Source organism: Canis lupus, chromosome 1, assembly GCF_048164855.1.
Source record: "Canis lupus baileyi chromosome 1, mCanLup2.hap1, whole genome shotgun sequence".
NCBI lineage: Eukaryota > Metazoa > Chordata > Mammalia > Carnivora > Canidae > Canis > Canis lupus.
The window spans coordinates 41,233,149-41,260,888 of record NC_132838.1 but is presented as its reverse complement, the minus strand read 5'-3'; the positions used below and the strand labels follow the sequence as shown (position 1 = coordinate 41,260,888).

The 27,740-nt window shown below is 40.6% G+C and overlaps 2 protein-coding genes across 3 annotated transcripts in view; one reads left to right on the top strand and one right to left on the bottom strand.

The window, feature by feature from the left end:
* The window catches only part of KATNA1 (katanin catalytic subunit A1), a 46,745-nt gene extending 45,733 nt beyond the window's left edge, over nucleotides 1-1,012 (top strand). Inside the window, exon 11 of the mRNA XM_072827396.1 lies at nucleotides 645-1,012. Coding sequence (XP_072683497.1) covers nucleotides 645-843 — 199 coding nt within the window. The 3' untranslated portion in view covers nucleotides 844-1,012. The remainder of the gene's footprint in view (nucleotides 1-644) is intronic.
* On the bottom strand, nucleotides 587-27,740 carry GINM1 (glycosylated integral membrane protein 1). 2 transcript variants are annotated; one of them, XM_072827409.1, is made up of 8 exons: nucleotides 27,549-27,740; nucleotides 21,274-21,333; nucleotides 21,007-21,103; nucleotides 12,042-12,193; nucleotides 11,354-11,510; nucleotides 10,592-10,725; nucleotides 7,800-7,963; nucleotides 587-3,317 (listed from the first exon to the last, which is right to left on the bottom strand). In XM_072827409.1, exons 1-8 carry the CDS (start codon nucleotides 27,666-27,668, stop codon nucleotides 3,206-3,208), a joined length of 996 nt encoding a protein of 331 aa, XP_072683510.1. In that variant the 5' UTR covers nucleotides 27,669-27,740; the 3' UTR covers nucleotides 587-3,205. The 2 variants fall into 2 exon arrangements, with proteins under 2 accessions (XP_072683510.1, XP_072683521.1); XM_072827420.1 differs by having other exon boundaries at nucleotides 10,592-10,722.

Sequence of the window (27,740 nt, the reverse complement as noted above, 5' to 3'; positions counted from 1 at the left end):
TGGCTGTTATTAAGGATGAAACTTGGTGAAAGGAGGTTCCTTATTCTGAAGTTTCTTCTTTAAAAACAAAAAACAGGGATCCCTGGGTGGCGCAGTGGTTTAGCGCCTGCCTTTGGCCCAGGGCGCGATCCTGGAGACCCGGGATCGAATCCCACATCGTGCATGGAGCCTGCTTCTCCCTCTGCCTATGTCTCTGCCTCTCTCTCTGTGTGACTATCATAAAAAAAAAAAATAAATAAATAACTAATACAGAGGGGAAAGCTGAAACACCCTAACCTGATCATTTAGTTTTCCCTACACATCTAGAAAATACTGTTTTTCAGCCATCTGGTTCTCTCTTGTCTTTCTGATGTATATTCTTTATCGGACACTTAAAATGAAATTCAGTTGCTAGCTTCTTACGCCTTTTTTTTCTTGGACTTCCTACTATCAGTTATTTAAATTAATTAATATCCTTATTTCATCATGGAAGATTTAACTGCTAAAAAACAACTCCAAACAGGCCTTGTATTCTGATACAAGATTCTATGCAATACTCCGTAAGTATGTGTAGTGGGATAATTACAAAATAAGAATACTGAAAAAATGTTGTTTACAAGTTTTTATTCAATCAAAATAACAGTGTGTTTTAATTTAAAACCTAGGGATGCATCCTTGATGGCAATGAGAAGGCGTATTGAAGGTTTGACCCCAGAAGAAATCAGAAATCTTTCAAGAGAAGAAATGCACATGCCTACAACTATGGAGGATTTTGAAATGGCTTTAAAAAAGGTTTCTAAGTCAGTTTCTGCTGCAGACATTGAAAGATATGAGAAATGGATATTTGAGTTTGGATCATGCTAAATTCTCACATGCAAACTGTGAGAAACCTGCCTTAAGTGTTTGAATAATAATTAAATGTAGTATTTCATTGCATTGAGTACTATATTTTTTTAAAGTTTCATAATGGTAAGATTTTAAAAAAAGAAAAGTATGATTCTGAATAAATAAAGGCAATTTTTTAAAGCTGCAAGCAAATCTCTTTTACTTTAGTATTAGCTAATTTCTTTCACTGACCATGTATGTTTGCAGCACAGATGCAATTACTTAGGTTGGAAGTGTCTTTGTATGCACTTCTAGGTACAGCATCTTCTCTTCCACTGTCCGGCTGCCATTCCTTTTAGGGAGTAAGATTGGCTCTAGCACTTTGGGTGCCAGTGAATAACTGAAAATTCCTGAACATTTTACATAAGTAGCCAATTGAGGCACAAACCATGCACCCACTGTGCCTTCCTGCTTGGCGTTAAGGTAGCTTCCCTCCTCTTCCTGGGAGAGCTTTAAAGACCCTTCATTTTATAATATACTTAAAGAGAAAAAAAAATACACACACACACACTTCTGCTTGACTTTAGTTTGCCTACATATGAGGCTGCACTACAGGCTGCTCCCTTTGCTCTAATGAATGAAATTCATTAGCACATTCTTTCATGGATACAAAGCATAATTAAATGAACAGTTAATGGTATAAGTTAAAAGTTAATGGTATAAGATCTTAAGTAAGCTACCTGTTTAGGATTACTTTTTAGGAACACCTGGGTGGCGCAGCAGTTGAGCCTCTGCCTTCGGCCCCAGGTGTGATCCCGGAGTCCCGGGATTGAGCCCCACATCAGGCTCCCTGCAAGGAGCCTGCTTATTTCTGTCTCTCATGAATAAATAAATACAATATTTTTTTTAAAAAATTTTAAGGATTACTTTTTAAAGTAATCATCCCAACCATGGGTTGTATCATCCCAACCATAGAAAAGAGAGCACCAAGCCATAGTTCCTGGTCTCCCTGATAAGGAGGCAAAGCAGGACAGGACTCTGCTGACTGTAAAGCCTACACTCTCCAGTTGGCCACTTAGCCTCCTCCACAGTTCTCATGAGATTCTCTGTAAGCTTAATAGACTGTCATTCTTTGAAGTTAGAATTGGTGATTTCCAGCATCTTAAAGTGAGGAAGGACATAAAGTGTTACTGGCTGGGTGACTTTAGGATCAAAGTGAATCACATGCTATTATTTATTCATATAATATGGAGAAAGTATATTTCACAGGGCTGTTATTTCTTATTAAAAACAGCTAGGTGGAAACAAAACAAAACAAAAAACAGCTAGGCGGGATAAAACCTCACTCCTTCACTCTGCTCCCTGTCATCCTTACCCCACACATACATATCTACTTAACCCAACTCTAAGATGGTTTTATTTTTTTCCCCTCTCCACTAAGGTGGTCTTACAAACCAGTCAGTCATTATTTTACTGAACAATGTGTTTAAAATGACAGGTTGCAATAAAAAAGTAATGAATAAAACAAAATAGGAAATATCTGTCACTTGGAATAAAAGCAAGTATTTTATGTACTACATCACATTATAAAACATGTTAATGGGGGTGATGGTTAAAAAAAGATCACTGTTGAAGGATAAATGACACTTAAGGAGCACAAGAGCAAGGTACAATCTAATTCCAGGACCAAAGGGCTCATTTGCAGTCTGAACCATGGCTAAAGCCAGTGTCTGTGAAATCAACTCTGACACAGAAGCAGTTCTTGCCCAGGATATGTTTTTATACCAAAACTCTATTGTTTTCCTCAAAAAAAAGTTTATTTTAGAGTGAGAACAAGTCACTACTATTTTTAAATCCTGGTGCATTCAAGGTAAGTAGTCTTCGTACAGGATACAATCAAATCATGATACACTTAAGTGATTTTATGCTGAGTCACATACTTAATATAAAGGCACATTTTACTGAATAAAAAAATAAGTGTTAAATTCTTGAGCTTTTAAATTAGAATTTCATAAAGTGCTTTTCATAAAGTCTCATATATTATAGTAATTAAGTGGATATAATTTCCTTTATAAAGGCACCTTGAAAAGTATTGGCACGTGGCATTTTGTCCTGCCCTCTCCCTTTTTTTTTTTTTTTTTTTTTGGTAATTTTGATGTTTCTTCATATCTTCTCTTCCACTTCATTTAAATTTTCCTTAATCATCTGAATAACCAGCTCTGTTACAGAATAAGATGAACTTTAACTTGTCTCCTAAAAGGACAAGTTTCAGACAGTTTTAGGAGTTTAGCAATTTCTCTAGTGTATAAACAAATTCTTTGCGATTTAAAAGACAATTCTATTCAAGTGGCAAATTGAGAGCCAAAAGACTAATTCAGAGTCCATGATTTGAGATAGTGTTTTAAACGCATGTTTTATCTTCAAGGGTTTCTGCTTTTTTCTCAGGATTATCCGGAAATAAGTGGATAGCTGTGACAGGTATAGCATTTGCTTTATCCAATTGAAGAATTCCTCTGAAATACAAAAACAGAAATTAAACATTTCCTCCATCTACAGTTTGATGGTAAGACAAGGCTGTATCAGAGTTAAAATTAAATATATACCTGGGGTTAAGTGTTTTTGCTTCATTTTAGTTAGTTTATAATAGCTGGACAAACGGGAGTCCAAAGTCACAAGGGAGAATAAGTCACAAGTAAGAATAGCTGTTAACATGCCTGGTTTTATTAAAGCAGTATAGTAATTAAAACTATGCTACTGGCACAGTACTAGACAAAGCAGTGGAAGAAGAGAAGTTCAGAAGTGAGATTAAAGTATGTGGAAATTCAGAATAAGGTAACATATCAATTCAAGGGCAAAGGACAACTGAAATGACGGCAACTCTCTTTGGAAAACAAAATCATAACTCAGCTTACCGTATACACAAGTGATAGTAAAACATGTTTTAAGAAAAATAATTTTAAGATGGGAAAGGTCAACTTAAGAAAAATTTAAAATCCTAAAAGCCACAAAGGAAAGGCATGAAGTGCTCTGGCCCCAAATTTAACTTTTGTGTGATACCAGAAACAAGAGCAAAAGACAAATCACAGTCTGGGATTAAGAAAAAAAAAAAAACTGCAGTAGATATTATATGTGTGTAACAGATAAAGGAGCTCCCACATACTGATTATAAAAGGCAACACAACTGAAAAATGGGCAAAGGCTATAAACAGGCACGTCAGCGGAGAAATATATAGCTGATTATCACAAAGTTGCTAGACTCAGTTTGACCTGGACTTGCGAGGGACATAAGCAAGAAGAAAATGCAAAGTAAGATGAGATTTCTCCACAATAGCAAAAACAAAAAAGATTGTTCTCAGGTGTTGAGATACACACACCCTTTGACCCAGTAATTTCACTTTTAGAAGTCTATCTCCAGGGCAGCCCCGGTGGCGCAGCGGTTTAGCACCGCCTGCAGCCCAGGGTGTGATCTTGGAGACCCGGGATCGAGTCCCACGTCGGGCTCCTTGCATGGAGCCTGCTTCTCCCTCTGCCTGTGTCTTTGCCTCTCTCTCTAGCTATGTCTCTATGAATAAATAAAATCTTTAAAAAAAGAAAAAAAAGTCTATCTCCATAAATACACGTGCAAAGAGACGTACATTTGTATATTTAAGGTGCACACTAGAGCATTATTGGCAATAGTGTGAAACTGGAAGACACCTGGATGTCTACTGGAGGAGTGGTTATGTTATGGCCTACCTATGCTGTAAAACACCACGCCTCCAGAAAGAGGATCAATAAGCAATATGTGTGCTGATAGGAAAAGGTCTGATTCCCAAATGCATGGAGACCCCCTGGGTGGTTCCCAAATGCATGGAGACCCCTGGGGTGGCTCTATAGACTCAAGGCTACAGCCTATTTCATTTTCAAGATTTCATTTTGAGAGTAGTCACAGTTTCAACATCAGGTCATACTACACATTCAGTGAGGTCAGATCTTTGCAAAGTTGGACCTGGGCAGTTGTTGAATAAAAAGCAAATACTGGGGCAGCCTGGGTGGCTCAGCGGTTTAGTGCCTGCCTTCGGCCCAGGGCCTGATCCTGGAGTCCTGGGATCCAGTCCCGCATTGGGCTCCCTGCATGGAGCCTGCTTCTTCCTCTGCCTGTGTCTCTGCCTCTCTCTCTCTCTCTTTCATGAATAAATAAAATCCTTTAAAAAAAAAAATACTGTACAAAAGCTAATGTTGAACAGGAAATGAGGGGGGCAGTGTGCAATCTGATTCCCAGATAAGAATTTTATGTGGTGCCCTGTAGGCACACACATCTCGCTTGTAAATGTAACATAATGTATATGTGTAGTTGTAAATTAAAAAATATTCGGGACGCCTGGGTGGCTCAGCGGTTTTGGCACCTGCCTTCGGCCCAGGACATGATCCTGGAGACCCAGGTTCAAGTCCCACGTCAGGCTCCCTGCATGGAGCCTGCTTGTCTCTCTCTCTGCCTCTCTCTCTGTATCTGTCATGAATAAATAAATAAATTCTTTTAAAAAAAAAATAGGCATGTCTCAGTGACTCGGTTGAGCATGTGACTCTCAATTTCAAGGCCGTGAGTTTGAGCCCTATGTGGAGTGTGGAGCCTACTTAAAATAAAAATAAATAAAATATTTAAAAGAATTAAATAAAAATTTTTCTTTTAATTTTCTTCTGGCCTAGATAAGAGCAACAGGAAAAAATTAGTGGCACACTTGAGACTGCTATGTACCAAAAAAGTTTTGGAGCCTCTGTCATTAGGTGAATAAAGCAATCTAGGGATGCCTGGCTGGCTCAGTGGTTGAGCATCTGCCTTCGGCTCAGGTCATGATTCTGGGGTCCTGGAACAGAGTCCCACATCAGGCTCCCTGCAGGGAGCCTGCTTCTCCCTCTGCCTAGGTCTCTGCCTCTCTGTGTGTCTCTCATGAATAAATTAATTTTTAAAATCTAAAAAAAATTAAAGCAATATGTGGGGCAGTTAAGAGCCTCGGTTGATAAACAATCTTATTATTATAAACATAATACTTTGGTTTTACCCAAATGGGACCATACTTTAATGATATCTTACCATGCATTTTATTTTTAAAGATTTTATTTATTCAGAGAGAGAGACAGAGACAGAGACACAGGCAGAGGGAGAAGCAGGCTCCATGCAGGGAGCCCAGCGTGGGACTTGATCCCAAGTCTCCAGGCGGTGCTAAACCGCTGCACCACTGGGGCTGCCCTACCATGCATTTATATCAATATACAGAATGTGGGTAAAAGATGCACACTCTCAAAGTTAACATTGATTAACAATGATTACCTCTAGTTATAAGAATTAAAGAACAGGGAAATGAGGTATTTTAACTGCTCTCTATATTTCTGTATTGATGAAATCTTTTACTACCAGAAAGTATCCTTAGGGCAACTGCCATTTATACTGCAAATCAGGTTTTTAATTTTCTATTGTGTCTCTTCCCACATGGAAGCCCATAACAAAACATTTGGTAAAAGAATTAAAAAAAAAAAAAGTGCAACATGGTTTTCTATACAGGTTTGCATAATAAAGTTCAAAAAAGGTCCTGAGATTCCTGGCAGTCAAAGGAAAAAGGAAAAAATTTATTAAGTTCCAGAATTTTCATTCAGAAAGAAATGGTAAATGTGAATTCTTCAAGGGAAACCAAACTAAAAGGTAGGAGGGATACTCCACAGGCACTTTGCATACGTTATGGTCTTTCAACAAACCCTTTAGGGGAGGGATTAGTTCAATGTTACATAGGAAAAAATGGCAGGCAAGCAGGTGGAAAAGTGAATGCTTGAATTGGGCCTCTTTTCCCATAAATCCTATGGTCTTTACAACATAGTACAATATAATTTAAGCCAAAGAGTGTGGTCGTCCCTATCTATGGAGATTTACTTCTATTAAGACAACTGAAGTGACTAACTTATTTTTCTTTCTTTTTTTTCCTAAGTAAACTCTGTTCTCAACATGGTGCTCCAGTTCATGACCCCATGATCAAGAGTTACATGTTCCACCAGCTGAGCCAGATGGGTGCCCCCTGACTGTTTAACTTACAAAAATACTAATAACAAATTCACTTTTACATTTATAATTTCTTATGGTTAAAAAAATCAAGCTGTACACAAAGGGAAAAAGTCAGTGTGGGGATCCCTGGGTGCTCAGCAGTTTGTTTAGCTCCTGCCTTTGGCCCAGGGTGTGATCCTAGAGTCTCAAGATCAAGTCCCATGTCGGGCTCCCTGCATGGAGCCTGCTTCTCCCTCTGCCTGTGTCTCTGCCTGTATGTGTGTCTCATGAATAAATAAATAAAATCTTAAAGAAAAAGAAAAAGTCAGTGTTTCTATCCCTGTTCTCATTCCCACTCATTAGAGATAACGTATTTTGTCATTCTAGAAATTTCCTATGCATTTATATACAGAATAGAAAAGTATTTACCCAAATGGGATCATACTGTTACACGTTTTCCCCCATCTAATAGAATTTGGATTCTTTGCATCTCAGCTGCACAGAATTCCACTACATGTGTGAACAATTAGGTAAGCCCTCACTGATAACACTTAAGTTTCCTCTCTTGCTTTTTACTAGCAATGCTACACCAACTATCTCACTGGTCTTCTAAAATCTACTTCATTTTAAATTGATACTTTGAGGTAGAAAATTATACATAGCAAAGCCCTCATTTCATTTTAGTCTAACATTGCATTTTCCATAACAGATATATGTTTCCTTTCTCTAATAGACTAAGTTCTTAGAGAAGAGAGTTTGTCTTACATCTGAATCCCTAAGACAAGTGTCCTGTTCGTGACAGATATCCAATAAATGTCTTAATTTTGCTAACATTGGGAGACAAGCTAGAAAAAGGAACATTTTCCCTCCCTCTTGTCTTATAGCCTTCCTATTATTTATACTTTCTACTCTAAATAATACAGTAAATACAACTCACTCTTTAATCATTAAAACCACTAATGTTTCAAAAATAATAATTACTTACTTGTATTCACAAACCGGGAAAAGCACCTTTAAGATGGTTATTACCACGGCTGCTCCTATAATTCCAACCACCATGACATTCAGGAACATAAAAAATACTGGAAAAACACTGCTCCAGAACCGACACAGATCTTTTCTGAACTTTTCCATCCACTGACACATCACCTAAAAAAGGAGTTTTGATTAGATAAAGCAAGGATCATTTAATCTCTAAGAGGCTTTAAAAATTATGTTCTAGTTTTGGGTGATGATAAAATTCTGTATCTTGACTGTGTTGCTGGTTAGACAGATGTCTACATTTATCAAAACTTACCTAACTACACATTTTATTTTTAAAATTTAAATATTTTAAATTCAATTTTCCAACATACAACACCTAGTGCTCATTGCATTATGTGCCCTCCTTAGTGCCCTTCACCCAGTTACCCATCCTCCGACCGTCCTCCCCTCCTGCAACCCTTTGTTTCCCAGAGTTAGTGGTCTCTCATGGTTTGTCTTCCTCTCTTTTTCTTTTTTAATTTTTAAAATTTTTTTTATTCATTTATGATAGTCACAGAGAGAGAGAGAGGCAGAGACATAGGCAGAGGGAGAAGCAGGCTCCATGCACCAGGAGCCCGATGTGGGATTCAATCCCAGGTCTCCAGGATCGCACCCTGGGCCAAAGGCAGGCGCCAAACCGCTGCGCCACCCAGGGATCCCTGTCTTCCTCTCTAATTTTTCCCCATTCAGTTTTCCTCTTTCCCTTATAGTACCCGCCCCTTTTTTAAAAAAGATTTTATTTATTTATTCATGAGAGACAGAGAAGCAGAGAGACAGGCAAAGGGAGAAGCAGGCTCCATGCAGGAAGCCCGATGTGGCACTCAATCCCAGGACTCCAGGATCACGCCCTGGGCTGAAAGCAGACTCAACCACTGAGCCACCCAGGCATCCCTCCCTTATAGTCCTTTTCACTATTTCTTATATTATACATATGAGTGAGACCATATATGATAATTAATTGTCTTTCTCTGACTGACTTATTTCACTCAGCATAATACCCTCCAGCAGTTCCATCATATCAAAGTAAGGATTCATCCTTTCTAATGGCTGAGTAATACTCCATTATGTATATATACACCACATCTTCTTTACCCATTCATCTGTCAAAGGACTATTTTTAAATTATTAAAGATTTTATTTATTTGAGAGAAAGAGAGCACATGCAGAGGGAGTGGCAGAGGGAAAGGGAGAAGCCAACTCCCCACTGACATAGGGCTCGATCCCAGGACACCAGGACCATGACTTCACCTGAAGGCAGACGCTTAACCAACGAGCCACCCAGGTACCCCCTAACTATATTTTAAATGGGTGCATTTCATTTTTTTTTAATTTTTATTTATTTTTATTTTTTTATTTATTTAAGATTTTTTATTTATTTATTCATAGAAATGCAGAGAGAGAGAGAGAGGCAGAGACACAGGCAGAGGGAGAAGCAGACTCCATGCAGAGAGCCTGATGTGGGACTCGATCCAGGGTCTCCAGGATCACACCCTGGGCTGCAGGCGGCGCTAAACCGCTGCGCCACCGGGGCTGCCCTTCATTTCATTTTAAAATGTACCTTGATAAACTCTGTAAATGTATCTAAAAATTATATCCTAATAATACAGGCATAGGAATGTTGCTTCATTATCCTTTACAGTTATTTATACTATTATCTATAAATTAAGTGAAAGTTATTGCTAAATGGTAAGAGGTTCAGCTAGTCTACTTTATGCAAAACAGACCAGAGGCAACTATGTTTCTAATAGTTGGCGGACAGGAGCAGGAGAAAAAGGCAAACATTAGTGGCTTCTGGCCCAGATGGGGAGTTCACAGTGCACAAAATATGTTCCTATACTTAGAGAGTCAGAGGAGATGCTAAGGTGCATGGATGGCATTGGGCTGCCTTGCTCTGAGGGAGGCAAGCAGGCAGGGGAAGGGTGCTGGCGTTTCAGCCAGCCAAAGGTGACTGGAGTTTTTCCAGCAACCCCAAATAAGCAATCCCAACCTTCAGCGGGAACTTCAAAGAAACCTCCAGAATCTTTTGAGACTAACAACAGACCTTGCTCACTTAAATAGAAATTATAAAACAAAAACAAAAACAAAAATTATTTTGAGTAAGAGGCCTTAGCTAATATGTATAAAGACATCAAGATACTCAGTCTGAACCCCAAATATATGGCCAGGCAACCATATGATGCCCTTAGTAATTTAGGAATACTTAACAAATGGAAATACGTTCTTACGTTTGTATCCAGGTTATTTAATCCTGGTAACAACTACGTGATTTTATAGATTAAAGTGGATGCTCCATTGTACAGATAAACAGAGGTTAGAGAGACTAGGAGCTTGTCCAAGATCACACAACGAGTAAGTGGCAGAACCAGGATTCAAACCTACGTGATCGGACTCCTGACTGCACTCTTGACCACATGTGCTTGGTCACTGTTCAAGATCCTGAGGGCACCACGCATGTGTGTGTGCACCAGGCAGCAGCCACAGAATAAATAAATAGGAATAAGGATGGGAATGACTCTGGAACTGAAAACTGTCCCAAAATGGAATCCAATGACTTGATAATGATTATCTAACTATTATTAAATGAAACTTGAAAAGAACATGGGAATACCTGGAAACATCATACTACAACAGTGAGGAGTCCACTATTAACAATGTTTCACACTTCCAATCCTCATGGTTTCCACCTCATCTGAAATGCTATTTTCTTCAAAAAAATGTTTGTAATATCAAGATAATCCAAAATATTTTATTTACCTTGTATGAAGAAGGAGGCTCTGCTCTGAGAGGAGTCTCAGGTAGTTTGCCAGGTAAAGCGTCTTCATCTACAGTGGTTTCCACATTCCTGATAGGATACTGGCTGGTGGTCTGCAATGAGCTAACACTTTCTACTGAGAAGGAAGAGCCAAGTTACCAAAACGCTAGGTGCATTCTGGTGTCTCTCTTACTAGTTCCATCATTACTATACCAAACACATGTAGGATACTAAGAATTTATTTTGCCACAGGAGAAAAACAGTAACATTTGATTGTTCATATTTAAATGCCAGAAAGGAGCCATAACCTAGACAGTCATAAGGAGCTAGACCAGTTATGATCCTATCATCACGCAGAATGCACAAAGTCAAATCTTCAAAAAGTTCCATGTTTCGATGGAAAAAAAATGAATACTTCTTTCTCGAAAAGAACCTAAACACTATTCTTATCATGTATTTTGTGATGACTGCCCAGAATAAGGGTAGATAATTACCATAAAATATCACCAAGCAGTCATGACTGATCACTTTTTGTTTCAGTCACTCTCTATTAAGACTCCAGATAGGTTCCTGGAGTTCTTAAATGGACATATAAAGTAACAGGTGTTATAAAGCATTTCTGAAAGAAACCTACTACCAAACATATTAACTACGATTAGAAAGCCACCCACTAAAGAAATAATTTCCTTAAAAAAAAAAAAAAAAAAAAAAAAAAAAAAAGAAATAATTTCCTTGATACCCTAAGTAACAGTCTTTTAAAGTACCTTTTTTGGAGAGGTTAGGAAGGGTAAATAAAATGTCACTATCTCGGGAAATAGAATACAGCATGCTTTCCTCCAAAGGTAGGGTGTAGTTTGAATGTCTGAGTATTCCCTGGTTCTTAACTAAAATATCAATTTCAGTAACATCCTTTTGTTGAGCCTATGAAAGAAAAAATAAGCAATTATTCTTTATTTTAAATAATGGATCTATAAGAATCTAAAACTAACTTTTCCTTTTTGTTCTCTTTAAAACACTTATCCTATTCACAATTACTCTTTATTCCCCATACTTTGAGGCATTTAATTAACAACTTTAATCTGAGTGTTTTAGAATTCAGTATCATAAGCTTGTTCTCTGTTCCATTTCATTTACTCAGCCAGAAGAAAAGTTGCAGAGTTATGAACGAAATTCAATTTCTTCACTCACTCAATTTACTAATGTTTGTAATATTTTAAAGTTATAAAAACATGTATAAATATGAATTTTTTAAAACTTAAGACTTCAAATGCTAAGTCTTCAAATGCTAAGCAAATGTTACAAGTAAAAAGTTCTAAAAGATTGGATACAGGCAACATTAGGATACCATTTTTCCTTATCAAGTCAGAAATAAATAAAATAATGCAACACATGCATAACACCCAGCACTAATCTTTACAGTTTAATTCCCAATTAATAATCATACTATCTTACTTGTTTCCCATCGATTTCTACTACCTCTTCTTGAATGACAATTAGTTGCAAACTGGAACCAGAGGTCATAGGCCACTCATGAACTAAAACCCTTACACTGACAATTCCAAAATACTCTTTTTCCTCCGAATTTTCAAGATTTTCATTCTTCACTATAAAACAAAACAAAACAAAACAAAAAACAGTTTTGAACAAAACAAATGCCACCCAATCTGTTACTGAATCTGATTATTTCAACATTTACATGGAACAAGACAATTACATAACAATTTCTTGGCCTTTTTTAATCTCCAACTTCACTAATGTTACAGAATTTATAAAAACAGAGACAACTTGACAAATCCTCAAAATGCTTATATAGTCATTTGAAAAGGGAAAAGTGCTCAATGGTCTTTTTAAAATTTAATTTGATTTTTTAAGACTTTATTTATTTATTCTTGAGAGACACAGAGAGGCAGAGACATAGGCAGAGGGAGAAGCAGGCTCCCTGCAGGGAGCCTGATATGGGACTCAATCCCAGGACCCTGGGATCATGACCTGAGCCAAAGGCAGATGCTCAACCACTGAGCCACCCAGGTGCTCCTCGATGGTCTTTAAACTACCACACTAGCAACATCATTCCCATTCTTTTACATAGTTTGTCAAGGAGGAACGAACGGGGCATAACTACTTACGAAGAAGGCCAGAAGACACAGCCCATCAATCTCATGTTTTAGTAAAGCAAGCACATTCATTCATCTGTTCTCTCATTCACAAAATCCAGGGACATAACGGCCCAAGAAGAAAGGACACGGAGTTGTTTTCTCAACACTTTCTCCAGTAAGTGACTCGCTGCTGTTGGAGAGGACAGGAATGGGGCAGAGGACAGGACTGCCCTGTAACTGGCACACTAATGGATGAGGGAAGGATTAGCTGCTGGCCCTACTTCTCTCTAGTGAAGAACCCCCCCACCCTGGGAGCCAGTGGCTACCCTATCAAGGCAGAAAACAGTACAGAAAAAGATAAATCAATATAAATCAAGGAGACCAGTGCAAAAGGAACACTTAGTTTCTCAAATGTTAGTCCCTCAAATGTTATCGTATGAGGATTATTCGCTAAAAAGGGACCCAGATGGACATTCTGCATGCAGACCCAGCTGTTTAAATGGATTCTGTGCCTTTATAGGCCTATTCCCTTCCCTTTATCTGGAATGTCCTCTACTCTCCACTCTCTCCTCATCCTTTTTTTTTTTTTTTTGAGATTTTATTAATTTATTTGAGAGTGAGAAAGAGAGAGAGAGCATGAGCAGGGATGGGGCAGAAGGAGAAGCAGACTCCCCACTGAGCGGGGAGCCCGATGTGGAGCTTGATCCTGGGACTCTGGGATCATGACCTTAGAAGAAGGCAGACACCCAATCGACTGAGCCACCCAGGCGCCCCATTCTCATCCATTTTTAATAAACTCCTACTTAGGCAGTTCTATCTACTGTATCCCTACATTGCTAAGTTCACGCCTTTTTTTAAGCAATAGCTTTTTTGTAATGTAACTCTTTGTTCATAAACCTATCTCCTTGACCAGGCAGCGTTCCCTTGACAGAATGCATCAGGTTTCTTGTTCTATGGCTTTTGTTCAGCAGTGATTCCATCCAGAATTATAAATACATAATTTAAAATAATATGCCATCATAAGTTATCGATACTGTTCAAACGCCTGGTCTGGTGGTTCTAAATCATAATGAGGCATCAAAACCAACTGGGAAATAGTACAGATGCCAGAGTCTGATCCCAATCTCTGTAAGTCAAAATCTCTGGGAGGCAAAGCCTAACTTGTCTCACTTTTTTAAACAGGTACAGACGTTTCCATTGAGAACCAAGTCTTCACAAAACGGTTCCTCCTTGACTTCCCTATTTCTATAAATAAGTCCACCCTTCTCCAAACTAGCAAGGACAAAAGTTAGCAGGTTACATTTGACTTCTTCACCCTCCTTCCCTATCCAGTTAGTTAGTTGCTTCCTTTGGGCCATTCCAGGTCCAGTTTCTCTTAACGTTTGTCCTTCTCATTCCCACCTACCTCCCCACCCAATATGGAGTTCATTAACTACTCGCCATTATAATAGTTACCTAACTAGTCCCTTCTTTAAACCATCCACACAGCAGTGCCAGATTAACCTTCCATGACAGAGTTTTGATTATACAGCCACCTTGCTCAAACACCATCAGCAGCATCCCTGTAACTCTTTGGGGGTTCCCTGAATGGTCCTTCTTCAGGGAGCACCTGCTGCTCCTCCCTCTCTGATCTGCCTAACCTCTCTCCCATCCTCCAAGCTCCTCCCTTCTCCTGTGGTCCACCTGAGCATGTGTTCCCTGTTTGCCCATCGGTCTTGCTCACAAAACAGTAGGCTCCTTGGCAGTCCATCTGTCTGTCCAAAGGCTGGTACACTATGCAAAAGAGAGTCGATGGATGAGAAAATGCAGGCCTATAAATACATCAAATTTGGTCCCTAAATCTGGCACCCCTGCTGTAGAACAAAATAAAATTAAACACACAAAAAAGCCCTTGATATTCTGACTTTTCTGACTATGGTAGGTAGCTTTCAAAAATGGCTCTAAGGGCAGCCCCGGTGGCTCAGCGGTTTAGTTCCACCTTCAACCCAGGGAGTGATCCTGGAGACTCGGCTCCCTGCAGGGGGCCTGCCCCTCTCTCCCTCTCTCCCTCTCTCTCTCTGTGTATCTCTCATGAATAAATAAATAAAATCTTTTTAAAAAAATGGCTCTCAACGACCCATGACCCTCCCATGAAGTGTAGGCTGGACCCAGTGACTTGTTTCTAACAAACAGAATAAAGTAAAAATGATGGCAAGTCACTTCTATGATTAGATTATAAAGGCTGTGACTTCATCATGCTAGACTCTTGCTCTTGCTGACAGGCTCCCTTGTCCTGTTACCGATACAGCCAGCTGCCATCTTGTGAGATGCCCTACAAGGTCCATGCAGCAAGGGAATGAGTGAGGCCTCTGGCCAACCTCTTGCAAGGAACTGAGGCCTCAGTCCAATAGTTCACAAGAACTAAATCCTGTCAAAAATCATGAGTGAGCCAGGAAGCAGCCCCAGCAGCGCCTTGAGATGACTATATCCTTACCAGAGAGCCAGAGCCACAGGTCCTAGCTAAGCCAAGCTCAGACTCCTGACCTACAAAAACCATGAGATAATATTGTTGTCGGCTACTAAGAATTAAATTGTGACACGGCAACAACTAATACACCTCCCAAATAAGTTTGTTAAAGAATTAAGGAAAGAGGGCTTTTTGTTGTTGTTATATTTGTTTTGAAGATTTGTCGAACTAATAGGATGGGCATTTACTACAGTTATCAAAGAAACTCAATGCAACAACCGGGATGACCGGCAAGGTGACTGTAATATAGTAATACAGACAGCAGCCAGGTCACACTCCACGGGAAATTCCTAATGTGTATGTCATCAATGGAATTATTACTTATACCAATAATGGCACTTCTTTTCCTAACTATGAAGAATTAGCTTGCTGTATACCAACCTTCTCACTGAGAGCCACTAGTAAAGATGTAAACACACACATATACAATCAAAACCCACAGGGGTCTAGAGGCACCAGAGAGCTGAAAAGCCAGTCAGCATCCCAAAGGCATTTACTGATGCCCAAGCTGAACAGGTAGAGAGGCTGGAGAGCTCAACAGAAAGTAATGACTAAGAGGCCAAGAAGCTAAACAGAGCTAAACGGGCAGATTTTGGCAGTCTCATGTAGAGGGGCGTAATAGACGGATTATGGCTACAAAGGTATCCAGGGACTTGTGACAAGATCCTAGAGTGAAGGAAGAATAAAAATAAGCTAATACTTTATGCGGTCGCCCCCCTGCCCCCCAAAACATTTGCTGACTACTAAGTCAGGCTGGGCTAAAAAACTGAGTATCTACCTAAGACACTATGAGGTTAAGCAGAAACTCTGGCAGGCTCATGAGAGTGAGGAGCATGGGACCCACAAAAGGATGGGCCCTCATAAACACCCCAAGTTTTCACGTAGGGCGAATGATGAGCTCCATCTGAGGAATAATAGTAACTAAGAAATAGACTACGGCTCACAAAGATGAGAATAGAGCCTTCCATTAGCCCAATCTTCAATTTAAAAATTAAGGTATTCTGTCCCTTATTATCATGACTGTCAGGGATTAAAGTAAATCCCCTTTGGAGCAAGATAATACTATCCAGACGCTTTTTAACTTTTCACATACAGTATCAAAAATAACAACACACACACAAAAAAAAATAACAACACATACTGAAGGAGAAGGATCAAAAGAAAAAACAAAACACATCCAGAATGGCTCGAAAAATTAGAGGGGGCAGACATGAACTTTAAAGTTACTGAAAGGGATCTCTGGGTGGCGCAGCGGTTTAGCGCCTGCCTTTGGCCCAGGGCACGATCCTGGAGACCCGGGATCAAATCCCATGTCGGGCTCCCGGTGCATGGAGCCTGCTTCTCCCTCTGCCTGTGTCTCTGCCTCTCTCTCTCTCAGTGTGCCTATCATAAATAAATAAAAATTAAAAAAAAAATAAAGTTACTGAAAGTGACAGGTTCAAGAAAATAGATGATAGGGCATCTGGGTGGCTCAGTCAGTTAAGTAGTTAAGTATCTGCCTTTGGCTCAGGTCATGATCTCAGAGTCCTCGGATTGAGCCCCGCATTGGGCTCCCTGCTCAGCAGAGAACCCGTTTCTCCCTCTTTCCCTGCTTGCAATCTCTCTCTCAAATAAATAAAATCTTAAAAAAAAAAAGAAAATAGGGGCACTTGGCGCAGTCTATTAAGCATCCAACTTTTGGTTTTGGCTCAGGTCGTGGGATCAAGCCCCACGGTGGACTCACGCACAGCACAAAGTCTGCTTGAGATTCTCTGTCTCACCCCCCTGCCCCTCCCCTGTCTGCTCGTGCTCTCTCTCTAAAATAAATAAATCTTTTTTTTCTAAAGATTTTATTTATTCATTCATGAGAGACACGGAGGCACAGGCAGAGGGAGGAGCAGGCTCCATGCAGGGAGCCCAACGTGGGACTCGATTCCAGGTCTCCAGATAACACCCTGGGCTGCAGGCGGCACTAAACCCCACTGTGCCACAGGGGCTGCCTTGCCCATAAATCTTTAAAAAAAAAAAAGAAAATAGATGACAAAATGGAGAATTTCACCAGATAAGTGTAAACTATTAAAATCAAAATTGAAAATATAAAATAATTTTTTTTAAAGAGGTGGGCTGGTATCCAGGGCCCAAGAAGGAGATGAAAAAAGAAAAAAAAATTAAAAAGAATAAAATGGGGGTACCTGGGTGGGTCTGGTCATGATCTCAGGGTCCTGGGATCAAGCCCCTTCTCAGGCTCCCTGCTCAGCAAAGAGCCTGCTTCTTCCTCTCCTCCTCACTCGTGCTCTATCTCTCTCTTTCTCTCTCAAATAAATAAATAAAATATTTAACAAAAAAACTTACTTAAAATAAATAAAATAAAAAAGAATAAAATGGACATCCTAGAAGTAAAGTCCAGTAAATGAAATTAACTCAATTAGGCAGAGCTGATAAATTTCTGTGCAGGAAGGATGAAAAAAAAAAAGGATTAAAAAAGCACTAAACAGTGCAAAATCGATATGGAACCCTATGAAAGGGTCAAACATACATGTAAATGAAAAGCAAGAAGGGAATAAGAAAGAGGACTTATAACACTTTTTGAAAAGATAATGGTCAAAAATTTTCCCCAAAAGACATCAAGTCACAGATTAAAGAACCCTACACCTGGGGACATCACAGTAAAACTACTAAAAACCTAAGACTAAGAAAAAAAAAATCAAGGGCAACAAGAAAAAAAAAAAAAAAAAAAAAACCTATTATCCTCCCTGTAGCAATGAGCCTAACACTGATTCTCAATAGAAACTAGAGAAGTTAGAAGACCACGAAATTGGTCTTTAAAATGCTAGCCTGGGGATGCCTGGGTGGCTCAGCGGTTTGGTGCCTGCCTGCGGCCAAGGGCACAATCCTGGAGTCCTGGGATCGAGTCCCACATCGGGCTCCCTGCATGGACCCTGCTTCTCTCTCTGCCTGTGTCTCTGCCTCTCTCTCCCTGTGTCTCTCATGAATAAATAAATAAGTAAATCTTTAAAAACAAAACAAAATAAAATGCTAACCTGTCTTTCCCTATCTATAAAAAGATCCTCCAAAATGAAGGCAAAATAAAGATGTTTTCAAACAAAAGCTCACATAATTCACGGCAAACACATCTGCATTTAGGGGATTTCTTGATCTCTTACTCAGGGGAACTTTTTAGGCAGGGGGAAAATGAGGCCCAAGGGGAACACAGATATTCAGGAAGGAACGAAGAGCAATGGAAAGGGCAACCATTACCGTAAACATAGATGAGTACTGGACTACACAAAATAGTAAAAACAATTATGTAGTATAATTATGGGTAGTACTAGTATTTAATAACACAAAGAGTTAAAATGTATGACAGTAACAATACAAAAGCAGAAAGGGAATAATGGAGTTTATATTTTCTGAGGTTCTTGCATTGTTTGGGAAGTGATAAAAATTCCCAGTTTATTGAGCTCAGCAGTAATTATTAAAAGAATAGGAAAATAATTCAAAAACCAACAAGATAGAGGGGGAATGATCAAAGAAAAAATAAAAAAGCCAGGAGAGGGCCAAAAGGGAAAGAAAAAGGGACATGGAACAGATGGGACACAAATGGGAAACACATAATTCAAATTAAAGATTTAAATCCAAAATATTAGTTATTACATTAATGTAAATAAATCAAAATCCCAATTAAAAGACAGATTGACAGACTGAATTTAAATAAGACCCACCATTATATGTTGCTTATAAGAGATTCACCCTAATTATAAGGACCCAGAGAGACTGAAAGAAAACAGCAAGATACCACACAACAATCTCCCTCTTTCCCACTTGCCCCGGCCAAAAAGCAATTACTGTTAAAATAATATAGATAAAATTGACTTTAAGGCAAAAATATCACTAGAGATAAAGAAGGGCATATCATAATTTTTAAAAAGTCCATCTACAAAGAAGACAGAACAGTAAATCCGTGTGAAATTGGTAATATTGTGCCAAAACATAGCAAAAATGAACAAAGCTGGAAAAAAAGACAAATCTACATAGTGGAGATTTTAACATACCATTCTCAGGAACTGATAGAGCAAGAAAGCAAACAGACAAATCAGTACTTCCATAACAGACTGAACAATATGATTAACAAAAAATTTTACCTGACACATACAGAACATCATATCCAAATAATCATATGATGTACTTTCTTTTTGAGGGCACACAGACATCTGCATTTCCTAAAACTGACCATCTGCTAAGCCACAAAGCAAGTCTCTAATTTCAGGAGTTAAATTTATACCCAGTGTAGCTCTGATGATAGAGGTGGAAACAGTAAAAAACGAAAGTTCCAAATTTTTTTAAAATTAAGCACCTTAACTTCTAAATGACCCACAGGACAAGAGATTGCACAACAAATAACTGGAAAACACTACAAACTGAATAACAATGAAAGTATGGAATAAATCAAGTACAGGGTACAACTGTTTAGAGAAAAATTCACTGCCTTAAATGTGTATGTTAAAACAGATGGTAAGAAGACTATACATATTTCTCATATTCTTTATTTCTTTCAAATACTGTGGTACAACATAATATATTTGCTTGTCTTTAAATAACTCAAGATTTTTTTTTTTAAAGATTTTATTTATTCATGAGAGATACACAGAGAGAGAGAGGCAGAGACACAGGCAGAGGGAGAAGCAGGCTCCATGCAGGGAGCTGGATGTGGGACTCAGTCCCGGGGCCCCAGGATCAGGCTTTGGGCTGAAGGCAGCGCTAAACCACTGAGCCCCCCGGGCTGCCCAACTCAAGATTTATTTATTTTTTTAAAATATTTTATTTATTTATTCATGAGAAGCAGAGAGAGAGAGAGAGGGAGAGACAGGCAGAGGGAGAAGCAGCCTCCATGCAGGGAGCCTGACATGGGACTCGATTCCGGATCCTGGGATCACGCCCTGAGCCAAAGGCACTGAGCCACCCGGTGACCCCCAACTCAAGATTTTAAAAGGTTAAAAAGAATGTTATCTGAGACACCTGGGGGCCTCAGTTGGTTGAGTGTCTGCCTTTGGCTCAGGTCATGATCCCAGGGCCCTGATCCAGACCCGCATCGGGCTGCCTCCTCAGTGGGGAACCTGCGCCTGCTCCAGCTTCTCCCTCTCTCTTCCCCTCTCCTTCTGCCCCTGCTGTGTGCTCTCTCTCACTCACTCTCAAATAAATAAATAAAATCTTAAAAAAAAAAAAAAAAAGTGTCGGGCTCCCTGGGTGGGTCAGCAGTTTGGTGCCTGCCTTTGGCCCAGGGCATGATCCTGGAGTCCTGGGATGGAGTCCCATATCGGGCTCCCTGCATGGAGCCTGCGTCTCCCTCTGCCTATGTTTCTGCCCTCCCCACACCCCCGCCCCGCCTCTGTGTCTCTCATGAATGAATAAATAAAATCTTAAAAAAAAAAAAGTGTCATCTGGATATAAGGATAGAAGAAACAGAAAACCAGAGAATTAGGCCAATAGCTTATTTTTCTCTTTATTTTTTTATAATTGTGATAAGTACTCCTCCAAGATTTTGCCTCTTACTTGTAAATCTCCCTTATTACCTCTCTGTATATTCTTACATTGATCTCAACCTACCAGAAATGCAGCTCCCATCAATGCCAATCTCACAAGAAAGAAATAGGAATACGCTAGGAATAACCAATATAAAGTAGGATTTGAATTTTAAACACAGTCGTATTAGTATACACTCCAGTAATGATGTATAGTATTAACTTAAAATGGAAATTCATCACATAAAGAACCGTGTTTCACAAATTTAGTATTACTAAAAACAGAACAATTACAGAAATAATTTAATAGTACTCACCTATCAAAGTCTGACAGCTTATTCGCGTTACACCACTATTTACAGGGAAGTCATTTACATATACCTGTCCATTCTCATAGGTTATGTTAAGAACAACCTTAAAATAAAGCAGCATATACGTTAATTCCAATGGTTTAAAAATGATGACAAATTCTTCATGTCAAAAATACATTACCTAAGTAAAATAGATTTGTGGGGGAAAATAACATAGGCTGCCTAATACTTAGCTAAGTTATATATTAAAAACATAATCAAAAGTAGACAAACCTGTTCTTTAGATACCTCCCCATCATCTTTCAGGGTAGTTACATTAATTCTGATGCTGTCCTGCAAAACATATAAATTGGATAGGTATGCATTTCACTAAGTAAGAATAACTCAGTTTTTCTTTTCCCCTCAATTATATTTATTGTATAATCACTTATAATAGCAAAAGAACATTTTTTAAAACCCAGCCTTTTAATTTTACAGCCTTTTTTATGCCCTCATTCACAATTCCAACTTTTCATAATGTGTTTTTTCTTAGTTATGAAATATATCACATTTATGAGCATATAATATGCAAATGTAGGACTTGAAAGAAAAAATTAACACTCATGTACCTACTCCCTAGGTTAAAAACTAGGGTATTGTCCACACCTTAGAAGTCCCGGGCATAACCCTCTCTGTCTTGTTCTCCTCCTTTCCCTCAGAAGAAATATCTATAGTCTTCCATGTTAATCATTTCTTACTTTTCTTTATACTTTTACTGTGTGTCATTCTCTCTAAACAATAAGTTGTTTAGTTTTATCTGTTTCTGTGCTTTATATAAGTGGAACAATTTTGCATGTATTCCTCTGGAACTTCTTTTATTTAAAACTGTTGATGCAACCAGCTGAAGACATTTATTTACAGTGCTGTATAAAACCCATCAAATGATTACCAATTTACTTATTTTTCCACTATCAATGGACATTGGAATAGTTTCCAACTTTTTTGTTTTCTTTGAACAAGACTGCTCTAACCTTTTTTTTTTTTTAAGTTTATTGATTTTTCCTAGTAATCTCTACACCCAATATGAGGCTTGAACTCAATAGTCACATGTTCCTCTGACTGAGCTAGCCAAGCACCCCTGGTCTAACCCTTCTTAAGTATGTCCCATAGGGTCTGTGGACAAGTATGTATTGTGCACAGTTTTAGTGTCTCTCAAGGTATGCTCAAAAGCAGTTACTCAAATATTTAAATTTATTAATGACACACCTTCTAAAGAGAAGAAAACACTGTTAAGAAGTATTCACCAATATTTCTAAGAGGAATTACAGTTTGTCATTTGTAAAGCAAATCCTTACCTAAGTTTATTCACAATTAGATACTGTTATCCTAGAATAAAAAAAAATATTTTTTCCTGGGGGTATTTCTAACTTTGAAAATAGGAAAATTATTCATAATCAAAATAATATACAGGGGATCCCTGGGTGGCTCAACAGTTTAGCACCTGCTTTTGGCCCAGGGCTTGGTCTTGGAGTCCCAGGATCGAGTCCCACATCAGGCTCCCTACATGGGGCCTCCTTCTCCCTCTGCCTGTGTCTCTGCTTCTCTCTCTCTCTCTCATGAATAAATAAATAAAATCTTTAAAAAAAATAATATACAAGTGGATCTCTTAGCACTGTGACTATCTCCAATACTTTATATATTTCCAACAAATGAGAAAAAGACTGAAGTGATTTTATGAGACTGAGATGATGCTATTCAAGGAACAGGACTCTATTTTTTTTTTTAATTTTTTATTTATTTATGTTAGTCACAGAGAGAGAGAAAGAGAGGCAGAGACACAGGCAGAGGGAGAAGCAGGCTCCATGCACCGGGAGCCCGACGTGGGATTCGATCCTGGGTCTCCAGGATCGCGCCCTGGGCCAAAGGCAGGCGCTAAACCACTGCGCCACCCAGAGATCCCAAGGAACAGGACTCTAATATGGAAAGCCTGTATTATACATTTGGTACACTTGCCAACTTGTATGGGGGCTTAGGAAGCTTCAGAACCAGTCTGGCTTCCTCCTGGTCCACCCTAATCTAGAATGAAGCATGGGCTAGAACCAATACACTCATCTCTAGAACCAACCAACATTCAGTAAGTCATCAAACTGGTGGTTATATTTTTTTGTGTTCTAATTCCAGCCAAGAATTCCTCTTTTCACTATACTGTTCTTCTAACAGCCCAGAGATAACCCTACAATGATGGCATTCCAAGAAACCTTTTCACACCTTCAGCCTTTCAGTAGTGAACATACGCTATACTGTTGTATACTTACTGCACTTACATATATCACTTGCATAGTGAAATCTGGGGTTTGTAAAAGACAGCAGACACTGTCCTGCTGTATTTTGTAAAGAACCAAATTCAATTAAACTTTTTGCTCCTTCCGAATGATTTCATTTCAAAAGAGACCTTAATCCCTTACTGCCCCCTGGGCTCAAGTTCAGAGATAGGTCATATTTCTTGCTATTCCTGAGAGCCTCTGACTGAACTGGAAGTTCAAGCTTGGGAGCCAGGGTGGCGGATACTTAAAGAGTGGGTGGCAGAACTGAAGTTTCTACCCACCCATTTTCAATCCCTCCTCTAATTCCTTCACTCACAAGATGCCCAGCTAGTACACATGGCTTCCTAAGGACAAAGGTAATAAATACCTCGTTTAAAATAAATGAATTAAGTTTCAGGGAAGTATATGAAATAAATACACATATAAGAAAATATGTGGGGACGCCTGGGTGGTCCAGCAGTTGGGCACCTGCCTTTGGCCCAGGGTGTGATCCTGGAGTCCCAGGATCGAGTCCCGCATCGGGCTCCCTACATGGGGCCTGCTTCTCCCTCTGCCTCTCTCTGTGTGTCTCTCGTGAATAAATAAAACCTTAAAAAAAAAAAAAGAAAAGAAAATATGTGTCCTCTGGATGTCTTTCTTTGATGAGCAAGTTATTTTAATATTAGAAGAATGTACTACAAAAATTTGCATTATTTTACAATGTGGGGTAACCTCAACTTCTAACAGTTGCACATGTAAACAAAACAGAAAAATGCCTATAGTCCAGTAGATCTGCATCACTGAGGGGATATGGAGAGAATTTTCTTGACTTCAGTTTTCTTACTAAAAGATTGGGATCCCTGGGTGGCGCAGCGGTTTAGCGCCTGCCTTTGGCCCAGGGCGCGATCCTGGAGACCCGAGATCGAATCCCACGTCGGGCTCCTGGTGCATGGAGCCTGCTTCTCCCTCTGCCTATGTCTCTGCCTCTCTCTCTCTCTCTCTCTCTGTGTGTGTGTGACTATCATAAATAAATAAACATTAAAAAAAAAGGTTTATTTATAAAAAAAATAAAAGATCAAGTTAGGGATCCCTGGGTGGCGCAGCAGTTTGGCCCCTGCCTTTGGCCCAGGGCGCGATCCTGGAGACCCGGGATGGAATCCCACGTCGGACTCCCGGTGCATGGAGCCTGCTTCTCCCTCTGCCTATGTATCTGCCTCTCTTTCTCTCTGTGTGTGACTATCATAAATAAAATAAAATAAACTGAAACTTTAAAAAATAAATAAATAAATAAAATAAAAGATCAAGTTAGATACAAAAATGAACAGGTAAACAGATGTCATAAAGCATAAAGCCAGTATAGTAAAATATTAATGGTGGTCTAAGTTTGCGCTATTCAATATGGTACTCACTAACCACATGGGTCATTTATATTTAAATTAATTAAAATTAAATAAATAAAAGTTTAAAAACTCAGCTCCTCTGTTGCCCTGGTCAGCCATTATTTCAAGCACTCAATAATTACAGCAGTCTGGTGACTACTGTAATGGAGAGAGCAAACAAACACCATCACTACATGGAAGTCCTGTAGATGACACTTATCTAACATGGTGACCACTGTGACATTCTTTCAAATGTTCTGTACATTTGAAAAATTTCAAAATAGGAGTGCTTGGGTGGCTCAGTCGGTTAAGCATCCAATTCTTGATCCGGCTAAGGGCTTGATCTCAGTCAAGGTTTTGAGTTCAAGCTCCTTAATGGTCTCTATGCTGGGCATGGAGCCTACTTAAAAAAAAGAAAAATTTCAAGATAAAACATTGAACAATTTAGATCAAGAGGCTTCAGCTTCCCGTGTAAACATTTCCAAGGAATGAGATGCTCCCTCTCTCTGTTCAGCATTCTTTCATCTATGAAATTCTGAGGGTTTTTTTTTAATATTTACTTATTTGATTTTTTTTTTACTTATTTGATTTTTAAGATTTTACTTTATTTATTCATGAGAGACACACAGAGAGAGGCATAAACACAAGCAGAGGGACAAGCAGGCTCCACACAGGGAGCCCGATGCGGGACTTGATCCCAGAACTGGGATCACGCCCTAAGCCGAAGGCAGACACTCAACCGCTGAGCCACCCAGGCGTCCCTATTTATTTGAGAGAGAGAAAGAGAGAGAGAGAGCGCACCAGAGGTGCGGAAAGGCAGAGGGAGGAGCAGACTTTCCACTAAGTAGGGAGCCCAAAGTGAGGCTCTATCCCAAGATCCTGAGATCACCACAGCCCAAGGCAGATGCTTAACTGACTGAGCCACCCAGGTGTCCCTGAAATTCTGAGTTTAGATCTGGACTTTCCAAAAGTGGAAGGAAGGCATTAAAAGGCAGAACTGAAATGACAACCTCAATGACCTCATTAAGCCCACAGTGCAGTACTTTCAGCTTGCAGTCAAAATGCATTTTTCTCAGACTATAGGGACAGACTCAAATGTCTTTGGATTCACTAGTTGATGATCATGAATCTTTAAAATTTAGAAAATAATGTATTTCCAGAACTTTAAAAATCATTTCATTTTTATCTGGTCTCTTGATGCTGGCCAATCACATTCCTATTTTTAACCAGTTGCAACTGTGGTCCACATACAATTTCAGATACAAGGGGTTCTTTAGGCTTTCATTGTTGTGGTTTTTTCTTTTTTTAATTTATTTACTCATGAGAGACAGTGAGACAGAGAGAGAGAGAGAGAGAAAGAGAGGCAGAGACACAGGCAGAGGGAGAAGCAGGCTCCATGTAGGGAGCCCGACGTGGGACTGGATCCCAGGTCTTCAGGATCAGGCCCTGGGCGGAAGGGGGCGCTAAACCGCTGAGCCACGGGGCTGCCCTGTTGTGGTTTCTTGAAATGCCCCAGTAGGGGCACCTGGATGGCTCAGTAGTTAAGTCTGCCTTTGGCTCAGGTCCCCATCTGGGGGTTCTGGGATCAAGTCCTGCCTGCATCAGGCTCCTTGCAGAGAGTCTGCTTCTCTCTCTGCGTCTCTCTGTGTGTCTATCATGAATAAATAAAATCTTAGAAAAAAAATACTGAAATGCCTAGCAGAACTGAAACTGAGATATGCTGGTTATTTCTCTTCTCGGAGAAAGTAGTGTTATTAAAAGTTTAGGGACGTCTGGGTGGCTCAGCGGTTGAGCGTCTGCCTTCGGCCCAGGGTGTAATCCTGGAGTCCCGGGATCAAGTCCCACATCAGGCTCCTTGCATTGGAGCCTGCTTCTCCCTCTGCCAGTGTCTCTGCCTCTCTCTCTCTCTCTCTCTCTCTCTCTGTGTCTCTCATGAATAAATAAATAAAATCTTTTTTTTTAAGTGTTTTTAGAAAAAAAGTGATACGGTGTTAAGTCACCCCTGAATTTAGAGTGTTCAAGTCTTGACCAGTAAGGAACAGTATACCTATATTGTTTCTTTTCATTCTGGGAAAGTCCCCTTTTTAAAATCTTCAAACTTTTCCCAATCATACATTCAATCGATGAATGGCAAACACTGGCTTATTTCAGCATGACTCCCGGCGAAAGCGGTTAAGAAGCGGCCACGCTGCAGCCCAGGGGCGCAGGGGTGCCCCAACTTTAGCTGGCCGCAGAAGCCCCTGGAGCGGAGGGCTTGCGGACACCCACGGGCGGGCCCCACCCCCAGAGCATCGGGTTGGCGCGAGGCGCTGCCGGTGGGGCTGGGCTGGTCCCGCCACGCTCCAAGAGCCGCCGCCGCTAACCGAAGCGTCGGGTCGCGGGCCTCTCCGCGTGCGGTCCCGTCGGCCCCGAGCCGTGCGCGCCCCGCTCGCGGGGGGGGGGGGGGGGGGGCAGGGCTTCCCGCCGCCGCCGGGCAGACAGGTGGCCGGGGATCGCTCCCCTTCCCGAGCACAGAAGGCACGGACACCGCCTGGCCCCGGGGCCGGGGCATCCCCGGGAAGGCGCCATTACCAAAGGCTGAGAGAGAGCACTTGTGATCGTCCTTCCGACGGCAAAACCCCCTCCGCTGGCCACGGCGGGACGGCTTGGGCTGCACGAGGCGCCACCGCACACCAAGGACCGCGTTTCGCTCTCTCGCCTCCTCCTCCCCGGCTGCCCCAGGGCCTTGGGGCTGCTCCCCACTCCTCTCCTGGGCACCCGGACCCCGCCCCTGGCCCGCCGGCCGGTGGCAACAAACATACCGACGCCGAAGTCCCACGACTCCCGCCCGGGCCTCCCCGGAGGCTCGGGGCGGAGGAGCGGCCGAGCGGCGCCCGCCCTGCCCTACCTTCAGGGCCCGGGATCGCAGTGGCAGCTCTTGGGTAACCGTCATCAGCCACCCGGCGGCCGGGAGCGCCGCGAGCAGGAGCAGCCGGAGGGCAAACGGCGCCGGCGGAGAGCCCTCCATCTTGGACAGGCCGGCGACGGCGGACGGCCGGGAGCCGAGGGCCGAGCCCGCCGGGGGGGCGGGGACGGGGCG

Excerpts from the sequence above, each read along its gene's own strand:
- GINM1 (XM_072827409.1), bottom strand. The coding sequence starts at position 27,668 with ATGGAGGGCTCTCCGCCGGCGCCGTTTGCCCTCCGGCTGCTCCTGCTC. Across the intron at positions 10,726-11,353 it reads TCCTAACCTCTCCAAAAAAG|TAGAAAGTGTTAGCTCATTG; the intron begins GTACTTTAAAAG and ends CTTCCTTCTCAG. Across the intron at positions 7,964-10,591 it reads AGCCTCCTTCTTCATACAAG|GTGATGTGTCAGTGGATGGA; the intron begins GTAAATAAAATA and ends CTCCTTTTTTAG.